Source organism: Barbus barbus (genome assembly GCF_936440315.1).
Source record: "Barbus barbus genome assembly, chromosome: 10".
In the NCBI taxonomy this organism is placed as follows: Eukaryota; Metazoa; Chordata; class Actinopteri; order Cypriniformes; family Cyprinidae; genus Barbus; species Barbus barbus.
Genome location: NC_136738.1, coordinates 21,271,682 through 21,285,924, shown reverse-complemented (window position 1 = coordinate 21,285,924; position 14,243 = coordinate 21,271,682). Strand labels below are relative to the sequence as shown.

Here is a 14,243-nt window from a genome sequence, read left to right as displayed (position 1 = left end):
ATAATCCTATTTATCATTTGATTATTTAAATCTCCTGTTTAAAAATAGGAAAATACGCACTAGTTGTATATAATTATACGCGATATATATCCGTTTATAATACACATTTTAAAATTGTATTGCATACTTGCCGCTGCCATAATAAAGACCCATTTCGAATGTTTACGTGCTTTTCTTCTCTTTCTGCTCTCACGCGCTGTGGTGGAGCAGTTATATTATTCTTTTAAATACTTTCCAGCATTTCAGAAATAAATATGTATGCAAATTACACTGAAGTACAACAGCTACCGTACGGTGTTCGGGAGTGTTCAAAAAGGGTTTAAACGCTGAATTTTTAATCGATTTCTTCTCCTAAACTCAGAGATGTGGATTCGGACAGCAATTAAATTACCACATGACCTTGGTGTTTATCAACAAACAGTAGGTAATTTGGCCGGGGATTTTTACGAGGGTGGTGAGAGAAAAACACAGATGTCCTGGATTCGGACGGCAATTAAATCACCAACTACCCCCTGTATATGGAGAAAATCACTTACGTCCCCCTGAGAAACAATTACCGTCCGAATCGGGCTTTAATCTGTGTTAGAGAGCACTTCTCTTTTGCCGAGATAATCCATCCACCTGTGGCATATCAAGATGCTGATTAGACAGCATGATTATTGCACAGGTGTGCCTTAGGCTGGCCACAATTAAAGGCCACTCTAAAATGTGCAGTTTTACTGAATTGGGGGGGGGGGGGGGGGGGGGGGGGGGGTTGCACTGCGTGAGGCAAACCACCATTTGCCTCACGCAGTGCAACACATCTCCTTCACATAGAGTTGATCAGGTTGTCCACTCCTCTTCAATGGCTTTGCGAAAGTTGCTGGATATTGGCAGGAAGTGGAACACGCTGTCGTATACGCCGATCCAGAGCATCCCAAACATGCTCAATGGGTGACATGTCCAGTGAGTATGCTGGCCATTCAAGAACTGGGATGTTTTCAGCTTCCTGGAATTGTGTACAGATACTTGCAATATGGGGCCGTGCATTATCATGCTGCAACATGAGGTGATGGTCGTGGATGAATGGCACAAAAATGGGCCTCAGGATCTCATCACGGTATCTCTGTGCATTCAAAATTCCATCAATAAAATGCTCCTGTGTTCGTTGTCCATAACATACGCCTGCCCACACCATAACCCCACCGCCACCATGGGCCACTCGTTCCACAACGTTGACATCAGCAAACCGCTCACCCACACAACTCCATACACGCTGCCTGCTATCTGCCCTGTAGAGTGAAAACCAGGATTTGTGTATGAAGAGAACACCTCGAATGTGAGCATTTGTCCACTCAAGTCGGTTACGACGACGAACTGCAGTCAGGTCAAGACCCGTGAGGACGACGAGCATGCAGATGAGCTTCCCTGAGACGGTTTCTAACAGTTTGTGCAGAAATTCTTTGGTTATTCAAACCGATTGTTGCAGCAGCTGTCCGGGTGGCTGGGCTGATACGATCTTGGAGGTGAAGATGTTGGATGTGGAGGTCCTGGGCTAGTGTGGTTACACGTGGTCTGCGGTTGTGAGGCAGTTGGATGTACTGCCAAATTCTCTGAAACGCCTTTGGAGACAGCTTATAGTAGGAAAATGAACATTCAATTCACGGGCAACAGCTCTGGTGGACATTCCTGCAATCAGCATGCCTATTGCACGCTCCTTCAAAACTTGCGACATTTGTGGCATTTTGCTGTGTGATAAAACTGCACATTTTAGAATGGCATTTTATTGTGGCCAGCCGAAGGCACACCTGTGTAATAATCATGCTGTCTAATCAGCATCTTGATATGCCACACCTGTGAGGTGGATGGATTATCTCAGCAAAGGAGAAGTGCTCACTAACACAGATTTAGACAGCTTTGTGAACAATATTTGAGAGAAATAGGCCTTTTGTGTACATAGAAAAAGTCTTAGATCTTTGAGTTCAGCTCATGAAAAATGGGGGCAAAAACAAAAGTGTTGCGTTTATAATTTTGGTCAGTGTATGTATTTTTGCCCCAGGCTGGGGAGTCATTTTCACGCATCCCTTTATTTCTAGATGATGTTTAATCAAAACAAACCATTTCCCATTTATTTTTTTAACAACGCAGTTTATGTTGTACCATCAATATTCGATAAAAAGAAAACTATTTTTTTGGTCATTACACAGTTTTCATTAAGGGAGGGAGGGGTGTGTGTGCTTGCATTCCCATTGCACCTTATAATAACTGCATGGAAAAAAATTTTTTTTTTATGTGGCTCTTTGTCTTCGTCTCTCTCATTCGTTTATTTTGTGGGTGTCGGTATACAGGCTTGAAGTTTGATGCACTCTTGGTTGAGCTACATGCTTGACTGCTTCAATCAGCCAGCCTACGAGAGCATTTAATTGCTTTGGTGAGTGGCACCCCAGTCCTTTCAATTAAAGCGCACCTGCGATTCCCCATTATCCTGCCCGTAAATGCAATTCGAGTGTGGGCATGTTCGAAATCACGGTGTTTCTCACACCTATCTTTGGAAGGATATTTTCAAAAGAATGTAGCCTAGTCTTAAACTCTCGGGCAAGTGCCTCATAAAACGATATAAATCCAATCTGAAATATTGATGATCCTGCATGTCAGTAAAACACTTTCATGTTAATACAGCTGGAATGGCTTCTCGAGGGCTAAAGATCCCATGATAGGCATTTCTGAAGGCTGCCCTTTATTTGAACACCAATTCAGTCCTGCAGGACCGTCTATGCAATTAGCTGAGATGAACGTTTCATCAGCGTGTGTGACGGCTGTCTCTCTCTGAGCTGAGAGCTGGAGGCACGCCGTGTTTCCACACTTCTCCTCCGTTAGCAGGCTCTCATCTGTCTGTGTGACTCGAGCAGTCACAGCAGACGACCCCTATACATATTTAAACATCTCCTAGGGCCGGTCCACACAAGGGCAGTGGGCCGAGCTGTGGCGGCTGGTCGCTTAGTGACACAACACAATAAGCATTCAGAAAGCAGCGGCATTAAATTTGTATCCCCACCACAGAGGAGAAATGTTGTTCTTTAGATGCTGGCGTGTACCATGGGTGAAATGTAGAGATGCACCGATTGACCGGCCAGTGATCGGAATCTGACGATTTTTCGCATTACCGGCGCGGATCGGTGACCGGCCGGTCCGTCTCACGTCTCGCTGATTCCGAGCCGATCCTTTTATTGCCAGCGGCGCAGGCAATGATGTCGCAGCCACGCGCACACTCACAGTCGCTTGTGAACACATCGTTTCCTGTGAGAATGAGTCTAATTTTAATGGCATTCAGTGTAAATGTCGACTGATCATGTTTATGTCGTGCCAGATGAGGCTTGCACAGCCTGAGTGAGCGTGTGAGAGAGACAGCACACAGAATAACGCACAGAAAGTATATATGCGTACTGCAGTAGAAGAAAACAAAAACATATTTTCAATATATGATTTAGATAAGCAACATTATACGGCCATGATGTTTCCCCTAATATCAATATCAACAAGATTGCAACGTGACACAAATTTTATACAATAGTATTTAAATAAACAAAAAAATTAAATTAAGTGACTTAGATTTTAGACAAAATATTGAATGTTTCTGCACAATTTAGCTGACGAAAATAGTTGCGACCAAAGTTACTGAATGAATCCACGTTTTTGAATGAATCCAGTGAGTCAATGATTCAGTGGCCCATTCATAAGGACAGTCACTTGCCTCGTTTATGAATGAATCAGCCGTTTGAATGAATTGGTTGAAAAAATTACCATTTACAAACATAGTGGGAAATGATCTGTTTTGTTACATACAGTAACTCATTTACGTAAGTTTATTCCTCTTTCCAGTCACAGAGCACTCTATTTTGAGAGTTGTTTAAGTGAGAGAAAATCTGTAACTTAGTCCAGATTGGGGAAATTGTAATCTTTTATTATGTAAATTAAAATTTGCATAGATTTTTGTTTGTATATGCTGTCAATTATAGTTCTTGGAAAGAAAATCGGAATCGGCAAAAATCGGTATCGGCAGGCCAAAAATCGGTATAGGCCGGCCAAAATCGGTATCGGCAGGCCAAAATCGGAAATCGGAATCGGCCAAGAAAATTGCAATCGGTGCATCTCTAGTGAAATGCTTACGCTCATTTATCATCACATCACAGGTTCCTCGAATGGCATTGCTATACAGTAGAGGATTGTAATTGTAAAGGTTTATATTGGTGGCAGATATATATTATAGATATTTATCATGGATAGTGAAATTAATATGCTAGAACTGATCATTTTTAGCCAGTCAATTGTAACAGCATATTTTTTTTCGAGTTAAATATAATTAAAAATGTGTCTTGATGCTTTTTGTTCCATTATGGAGACACTCGCTAGTTTGTAAGTCAAATATGTTTGTTATATTAAACAAATTCGAATGAAAAATGACAACTACAGTATTAATATTATTCAATTATTATTATTTCAGGAGATTTACAACATCAAATTACATTCAAGTATATTAAGTATATAAAAAAGAAAACTCCACACACAAGATACAGATTAGAAATATATTAGGGCTGTCAAGCAATTAAAATTTGTATTCTGATTAATTACATGACGTGCCATTCCTGCATATGGCTGAGTGGCGGAAGTGTGGAGAAGAAATTGAAAGCAATAATCTTCTTGACCTTGGAGTGAAAGTCGTAGCAACAGATCTATGTGGCCTCAGAGACATTGATGTCTGGACAAGCACTCATGACACAGTCGTATACAGGCAAAGAAACAAACATGCTCAGGTATGACCTGAAAACCCCAGCAGGAGAGCTTGGAAATCATCTTGTATAGTATAGCTTTCTAGTCACTGGTGGAATGACTAGAAGCTGTAAAGTCTGTTTCAATGTCAACAAATTCTAGGAATACACAAGTGACAATTATTTTCAGTGCCAATATTCCTGTGGTGCCTTCATCTCAAAGTACAGTACATACTGTGATCTTCATTATTCAAGCTGCTATTCAAGGGCAAATAGCCTTAGAAAATGTCAATTAAATTAAAATGATATGACTAAAGTGGTGTGGATTTGGCCTCAGCAAAAACTTTGCCAAGTTAACTATCTGTGCTTAAATGCTTCAAACAAGAGTGTAAACTTTTTAGAGAAGTAGGACCAACTTGAAAATATTAATCATTTTGGCAGGCTTGTAGAAGAGGAATTTTCTCCAAGGAGTGCCTCTTTATTCAAATGAGAAAATAATTAACAGTACAGATACAAAGCAAAATAAATATTCTGAAATAGGGGATAGAATAATGTATAATTCAAAATTATTAGAAAAGTTACGGTTGCACTTTATTTTACAGTACGTGTACTTAAATGTACTTACAGTGTACTAACAGTGTACTTACCTAAGAACGTGCTGGTAATTTAAAGTAATACATGGGGTAGGTTCAAGTTTAGTATTTAGTTATTACCTAGTTATTGTAATTACTATAATAAGTACATAGTACATGAGGAAGAGGACTGTAAAATAAAGTGCTACCAAAGTTACAATGTTCAAGAGCAACACCAGGGGATAAAGTTTCAGAGATAGATTTGCAATTCTTCATCTCATCGCTTTCTCATAGAGATCCTAAAGTGTGCAAAATACATGCAACAAGTCATGTGAGAGAAGTCAGTGCCTCCATTGGCTGATTGGTTGATTACACTGTCAGTGTTCACCTGTGATGTATGAAACCGTTTTGCAAATTGGCCTGAATAGGTAAAACTGATGGAAGTTTGAGGATGGTTAACAACTCACCCTCACATCTAAATTCTAATATATACTAATAAGACTTCTGAGTGAGCAGTTTTTGACAAACACTTGTCTCTGTTAAATAAAAAGTGCACATCTTTGCCTGTATGGAAACAATGTGTATGATTTGAGAGCGGCCATGAACTATGGCAGGGTAGATGCTGATTCTGTATTAATTACCTACTTGCCCTTGGCAAAACTGTATATATTATATGATTAGTTCTCTAGTGTTTAATATCAATATCCCTAAAGTCATATTGTATAAGTGTATTTTACATTCAATCGTAATATGTAAAAATACAGACCTAATATGTCAGTGTTCTCAGTTGACTGGATGATGTGGTGTACAGTTAGCAGGAATCTCTGTGGATTAATATTTAAACCCACAAGCTTGTACATGATCATTATAAAAAATATAATAATAAAAAAATCCAAGAAGCAAATGCTTACCTGGAAGCCCCCTATGTAGTGTAAAAACAGTTTAGACCCACCGCACATATATATATATATATATATATATATACAGTGGGGAAAATAATGATTTGTTCCCTGCTAATTTTGTAAGTTTGCCCACTTAAAAAAAGAAGGGTATTTCATTTTTATGGTAGGTTTATTTTAAATGATAGAGACAGAATATCAAACAAAAAATCCAGAAAAAAGCAGCATACAAATGTAAAAAAAAAGATTTACATTTTAGTAGGTCAAATAAGTATTTGATCCTGTGGTGGTTTCTGCCAGTGCTCTGAGAAATCATTTTCAGAGTCTTGGGGTTTTGATGCCAGAATTTAGATTTTATTATCAGAGACAATAAAACCGAGAGACGCTGCAGCGAAATCTCCCGACTGTCTGTTCATTCGTGCTTAAATACAAGCTCTGCCCCTAAGGCGTGTTCTATACATTTCCTATACCGTTATTGTTGTTAGGAAACAGTCTCCATCTGTTTCTTAGAGCAGACAATAGGCCCCAATTTATGTTACGTTAAAGGAAGAGACCCTATCATGTCAAAACAGGATGTGCAGCTTTACCTTACACCATACGTCTGCACATTCCATTCTTCTGCAGGCCTCTACACATGCAGGCAGATACAATTTTATAATAGTAGCATAACTTGATACATAAATGGCTATTTTCACATTGATTACACTTGATTCATTTGTATTTTGATTAATAAAACTCTTCGACAATCCCCTACCAACCAGCAGGAATTTTGGCTCCCACAGATTGGTTATGTGCACATATGGAACACAGATTAGTCCTGTCACTTTAAGAAGATACTCATAATTTCAGCTCACTGTGTGTATAAAACTCCTGTCCATAGAATCTGTATCTTCCATTCCAACCTCTCCACTACCATGGGCAAGACCAAAGAGCTGTCAAAGGACATCAGGGACAAGATTGTAGACCTGCACAAGGCTGATATGGGCTACAAGACCATCAGCAAGCAGCTTGGTGAGAAGGAGACAACTGTTGGTGTGATTATTTGGAAATGGAAGAAATACAAAACAACCATCAGTCGGCCTTGGTCTGTAGCTCCGTGCAAGATCTCATCTCATGGGGTAAGGATAATCATGAGGGATCAGCCCCGAACTAGACGGGAGTACCTTGTTAATGATCTCAAGGCAGTTGGGACCACAATCACCAAGCAAAACATTGGTAACACACTACGCCACAATGGATTGAAATCCTGCAGTGCCCGCAAAGTCCCTCTGCTCAAGAAGTCACATGTACAGGCCCGTCTGAAGTTTTCCAATGAACATCTAAATGATTCAGAGAAGGCTTGGGAGAATGTGCTGTGGTCAGATCAGACCAAAATTGAGCTCTTTGGCATCAACTTGACTCGTCGTGTTTGGAGGAAGAGAAATGCTGACTATCATCCCAAGAACACCATCCCTACAGTCAAGCACGGAGGAGGAAACATTATGCTTTGGGGCTGTTTTTCTGCTAAGGGTACAGGAACGACTTTACCACATTGAGGGGCAAATGGATGGGGCCATTTACTGTAAAATCTTGGACGAGAACCTCAGCCAGAACACTGAAGATGGGTCATGGATGGGTCTTCCAGCATGACAGTGACCAGAAACATACCGCCAAGGCAACAAAGGAGTGGCTCAAGAAGAAGCACATTAAGGTCATGGAGTGGCTCAAGAAGAAGCACATTAAGGTCATGGAGTGGCCTAGCCAGTCTCCAGACCTTAATCCTATAGAAAATCTGTGGAGGGAGCTGAAACTTCAAATTTCCAAGAGACAGATAAGAAACCTTAATGATTTAGAGAGGATCTGTAAAGAGGAGTGGACCAAAATCCCTCCTGAGATGCGTGCAAACCAGGTGACCAACTACAAGAAACATCTGACCTCTGTGCTTGCCAACAAGGGTTTCTGCACCAAATACTAAGTCATGTTTTGCTTGGGGATCAAATATTTATTTGATTTACTAAAATGTAAATCTTTTTTTAACATTTGTATGCTGACTCTATCAGTTAAAATAAACCTACCATAAACATGATAAAGCCTTCTATTTTTTAAGTGGGCAAACTTACAAAATCAGCAGGGGATCAAATTATTATTTTCCCCACTGTGTGTGTGTGTGTGTATATATATATATATACAGTGCCCTCCAAAAGTATTGGAACAGTAAAGACTCTGTTGGCTGTGGAGTCAAGACATTTACAAATATGATTAAAAGATGAATATGAGACAAAACTACAGAATGTCACATTTTATTAATTGGGTGATTCAACACATAGATGTTTTACCAGCTAAGAAGTTCAGCACTTTTAGAGTTCATCCCTCTATCTGATGTGAGCATAAGTATTGGAACAGTTGCCTCACAGGTCTTTCTAAGTGATCAGCTGTGTCCTGTTGCATTAACTCTTCAGGTATTAAAAGCAGGGAATGTGTTGTACCAGTTATATTCATTACTTCTGTATTCTGAATCTTGCATTCGATGGTGACACACACAAACCAGGATGAAGATGAGGGAGCTGACTTTGAGAGAAAAGCAAGTAATTTGAATGCTAAAATAAGTCAATTAGAGCTATAGAAAAAATAAAGGGCATGGAGAAATCAAGAGTTTGGAAACCATCAGCGACACCAGCAACCAACAACTACCTGATCGGCTGAGAAAACAACAGTAGTTGATGACAGACAAATCATAAAAGCTGTGAAAATGAATCCTAAAAGACTTGTCTGTAAAATCAGCAACAACTTCCAGAAAGCTGGGGTGATGCTCTGACAATTTACTGTCCTCAGGAGACTTTGACACAGAATTACAGATGCTACACAGCAAGATGCAAACCTCTGACCAGCACCAAAAATAGAAAGGCAAGATTAGAGTTCGCAAAAAAGCACAAAGGTGAGCCAGAAGAGTTTTGGAACTGTGTTTATGGACCAATGAGGCAAAGATGAACCTTTATCTAAGTGAAGGGAGAGCAAAAATGTGGAGAAAAAAAGAGAACTGCAAATGATCCCAAGCATAAAGCCTCATCTGTAAAGCATGGTGCGGTGTTGTCATGGCATGGGCATGCATGGCTGCCTCTGGAACAGGCCCTCTCAACTTTACTGATGATTTAATGTAAGATGACAGTAGCAGAATGAATTTGGAAGGGTACAAAACCATCTTGCCTACCAATATTCAAGAAAATGCCACCAGATTCATTGGGAAGTGCTTCATATTGCATCAGGACAATGACCCAAAACACCCTGCCAGTTCAGTCAAGGAATTTATAAGGGCAAAGAAATGGAAAGTCTTAGATTGCCCAAGTCAATCTCCAGATTTAAATCCGATTGAACATGAATTTCACCAGCTGGAGAGGAGAGTAAAGGCAGAAACTCCACAAAACAAGCAACAATTGGAATTGGATGAGATGAGACCAAGAGTCTGGTGATGTCTATGGGTCACAGACTCACTGCTGTGATTGTGCGCAAGGGATCTGCAACTAAATAATAGCTTTTAATCTTTTATATCTGCCTTATGTTCAACTGTCCCAATACTTATGCTCACATCAATGAGTGGGATGAACTCTAAAAGTGCTGTTCTTTTTATTTGGTAAAACATGTATGTGTTGAAACGGCTAATAATAAAATGTGACATTCTGTAGTTTTGTCTCATGTTCATCTTTTAATCATATTTGCAAATGACTTGCCTTCACAGCCAACAGAGCAATTTTTGTCTTTACTGTTCCAGTACTTATGGAGGGCACTATATATATATAAATAGATCAACTAGAGGCAAAAAAGAAAGCTAGCTTCTCTTCTTTTTTCAAGAGTGATTAAATTCTGAGCAAATTATGTACAAAAAAATATTTTACATCTAACTTAATATCCAGACATTTACAGCTCTAAAGTATTCCATTTGATCATAATTGTGAATTGTTAAATTATATTGTAAAATGTAGAAAAATATGATTTTTTAAAATAATACTTTATTCAGCAAGAGCACATTAAATTAATCAAAAGTAACAGTAAAGACTTGTTACAAAAGAATTAATACTTCAGTAAATGCTGTTGTTTTGAACTTTCTATTTATCAAAGAATCCTGGGGAAAAAATGTATCATGGTTTTGAAAACATTAGTCAGCATAACTGTTCTCAACATTGATGATAATAAATTCTTGAGCACCAAATCAATATATTAGAATAATTTCTGAAAAAGTCATGTGACTGGAGTAATGGCTGGCGAAAATTCTGAAAATGTACAAATATTTCACAGTATTACTGTTTTTACTGTATTTTTAGCAAATAAATGCAGTCTTGATGAGCATTACATTACTATGGCCCATAGACCAGAAGCATCTAGAGATGGTCAGACAATGGCATCATTAATGCTTATCTTGTCCTGCTGTGTGTGTTTGTGTATTACCTCCGCAGATTTGTCTGTTCAGGTCCTCACACTGCCTGTCGTCACACTCACAGTTCTTGCCGTGTACACGTTTATCTCCGGGTGGGTGGCATGTGCACTGACCGCACAAACACTGCCCTGAAACACACAAATACTCTGTGACTTGCAAGAAAACCAAACATGACAGTGAAACCCAAAGCAATCTAATATGTGGCCATTTTTGCTATTTTCTTATCAAGATCTTGTATGAAGGTAGTTAAAATCTACATTTCACCTTGAATTTGGCTTTTCAAGGTCAACCGGAAAGCTCGTTGCATTAAAAAGCACAGAGTGCCTCGGCCTATACTTATCATAGAGTACATTAGTCTGCTAAAGTGGCACTGTCGTTGTTTGACATTGACAGCCGTTTCAACTCCAGCTCCATGCAGGCGAGGAAAACAACAAAGCAACCCCCTGTCTGACAACCCCTCAGCCTGCCAAGCAGATAAAAGCTGTGTGCTGCCGTTGCCACGGTAACTGGTGATGTCATAACACTTTTCCTTTATTGATTAGCGTGAGTGACGTCATGCAGCCCTTCCCTTAGCCTTGTGTGGCTACCCAACATTTAACTGCTAAGCCTGCAAGAGAGAAGTGCTCAAAACACATAAAGAAAAACATTTTATGACAAACCACCTGTCTTTTCTGTCTGATTCCGTTCAGTTTCACACCTCTAATAGCGTTATCCATCACCGGTACCAAATTATACAGAACTGTCAGCGACAAGTGGAGCTCAATGAGTTAAAATGTACAAGTTATCATACTGACAAACTAAACTACTGAGCATAAATTGATTCTGCACATTATTCAGTGCCTTTATACAGACAGTACAAAACACATGATGCACTAGACAGGCAAAGTGTATCTTTTCCATATGCTTTCACAGTGGCTAGTTGCAATATATGTGTATAAATGGAGAAATCAGCGCTGGCAGCTTCAGTGTGATTAATGGCTCCCTCGCTGATCATGTACTGCGCTTTGGTCCGAATCGAAACAATTAATTCCTTCAAAATATTTGAGAGACAGCCATCCGGCAAGTTCAATTCTCGAGGGAGCCGTGCTTGCGCAGGTGCCAAGACAAAAGCCCCGTTCCTCTAAATTGTTAAACATCATAATGGCTCAGCATCATTAATTTCCAATAATATGACCCCTAATTCATCTCTAAGAGTTACATTATTATAAATTTATGATCGTGGTGCTTACAGCCTGAGATGGGCATTTAGAGTAAACGCTGTAGAGGGAGGTGTGCCAGCTGTTCTGTGTTAGATCGGGATTTCTATCACAATATTGTCACAGTTATGGAGTTTTCTTGAGACATTGGCTATGTTACGATTCACAGATTTATACTACAGTACATAATAAAATTATATGCATTAGTGTGCATTTCCGCATTGGAACACTTGGCAAAAAAAATATGTGTACACAGTTCTTAAAACAACCATTTTTTTCCTTCTTAGTATTAAGTAGCCTACTTTTTAATAATTTCAGGAAGCTTTTTCTATAAAGAACCCTAAAGAAAAGATTCCATGGATGTTTAAGGTTTTTCATGGAACCATTGATTCTATTATTTTTAAGAGTGTACTTGCGAAATCCACCTTTGGACAATCAGGCTTGTAAAGACACCAGTGTTTAGCTGCACAGACCACTGCCAGCTTTGACATTAAATGACAAGCGTGCCGGAGTTGTGCTGAGTGTATCCTGATGTCTCCTGTGAAGCATGAACATGCCAAATACAGAGGTTCATGCAAATGAGACTTCTGGGGTGCTAAAGGGGGTGAGGAGATTTCTCACTGTCTCCCTTTTAAAGTGCAATTAAGAAATGTCAAGAGCCACAAAGAACCAGAGGTGGACCATTTCACAGTAAGGTTTAAGATGCAAATGCATGTAGGTTTGTATATATGAATATAAAATTACTTTAAATGTACACAGCAGTAAGAATAAAATCATTCAACATTTGCACATTTTAAGAGGCATTAATATTTTATTTGCTTCTAATGCACTACTTCCTGTCATTTGCTGGTACTGAATATAAAGCAATCTGGGGAGAAGTACTAGCTTTACCACTTTTTCTTTTGAGATATTTTGCTTCTGTCAGACAATCTTGAAACATAGCATTTGGAAGCCTTTCAATCAGCACAGGAAATGAAAGGTCAGGGAGGACAGAATGAGTTGTTTTAAGATGTGGCATTGGAAGGCATCACGAGTCCACTTTTCAGGTGCTTCTCAGCAGCTATAGGGACCAAATTTATGTTCATAAATATAAAGTGTAATTCACTAATACGGCATATTTGTTTTGAAAATGTCATATTTCTATAGCATATTGGTACATTTGTATATAATTTTATTCATTTATTTTTTTACTTAAACATTCAGCACACAATTCCACAGCATATACATATACATATACATAGTAATTGGACATATTCAGAAAGTACATTCCCTCTCAGTGCAGAACACCACTTGGTCCTTGTGCACCAGAGAAGGCCACCATTATCAAACTCGGAGGAAGTGATTGCAATCAGTCCTAATTCTGCTGATTTGCTTTAAAAGATCGCTCATCACGCCAAGCAGTTCCTACAACACGCTAGATATCAGTCAACATCTGCATGGCAAATTAGGCCTCTTTTCCCTCTCCTGTAAGACGGCTGGGAGTGTTAAATGATTGCTGCTGTGCATGTTTAATCAAGATGCATTCTTTGTATACGGCACTGCGCAGTAATCTATAGAGTGCATTAGTGAACTAATGAATACTGTAAAAACTAACACTCAGTAGCTTCCGTCAGTGCAATCACTCATTTGTTGCTTCTCAAATGGAGGGATATACAATCACATAGTAAACATATTTTGGATATCCTATCATAGCATTTAAAATGGTAACATTAAATGTTAAATGTTAGACATATGTTAAGATCATATGCAATGAGATTGCTGACAAGTTTACAAAAAATCGATTTATCTTTGGGAGAAACACTCTCAGAACAGATGTTTCCTGGAGGATATTCCAGGCTTAAGAGATTGTGAAATCTTCCAGATTTTCACTTTTCGCCGTCTCAGCTGGCTCTTTGTTTCCTCTCGAAACCATTTAGGAGCTCTTCTACTGAATCCTGCTTTCTCTCTGTTCATTTGCTACGAGTTTTCACGAGTCACTGGCAATGATGACCATTCTTAACTAGGAAAAATGGGCACATAAGTAAAAGGAGCGCGGCTAGCACACACAAAATCAAGATATCTATTTTTAGTCAGATGCTTCATGAATCTCAAGCAACTGCCATGTGGCATGGGAATCCCTCATATGGGGCTTCTCCATGGAACTGTGTAAATGTTGGATTGATTCAGCCTGGTTGACAGTCCTTAATTGTGGGAGTGAAATTCAGAACGGAGGAAACCTGGATAATTACCTGCTGTCAGGATAATGGATGCAGCGAGCAGACCTATAGCGCCAATCATGGGTGAAATTCTATGTAAACAGATGTATAAATCATCATTTGCTGGCCACGTCTCATAGCACATGCTCACAGTATGGAGGGACAGTGAATCTATGGATTATTGATGCTGAACTGTAAAGCCACAGGGTTCCATTCAAACTACATTCG

At 39.2% G+C, this 14,243-nt stretch overlaps 1 protein-coding gene across 1 annotated transcript in view; it reads right to left on the bottom strand.

Moving 5' to 3' along the window:
• itgbl1 (integrin, beta-like 1) overlaps positions 1-14,243 on the bottom strand; it is a 48,174-nt gene that overhangs the window by 9,639 nt on the left and 24,292 nt on the right. Inside the window, exon 8 of the mRNA XM_079427471.1 lies at positions 10,636-10,752. Coding sequence (XP_079283597.1) covers positions 10,636-10,752 — 117 coding nt within the window. The remainder of the gene's footprint in view (positions 1-10,635; positions 10,753-14,243) is intronic.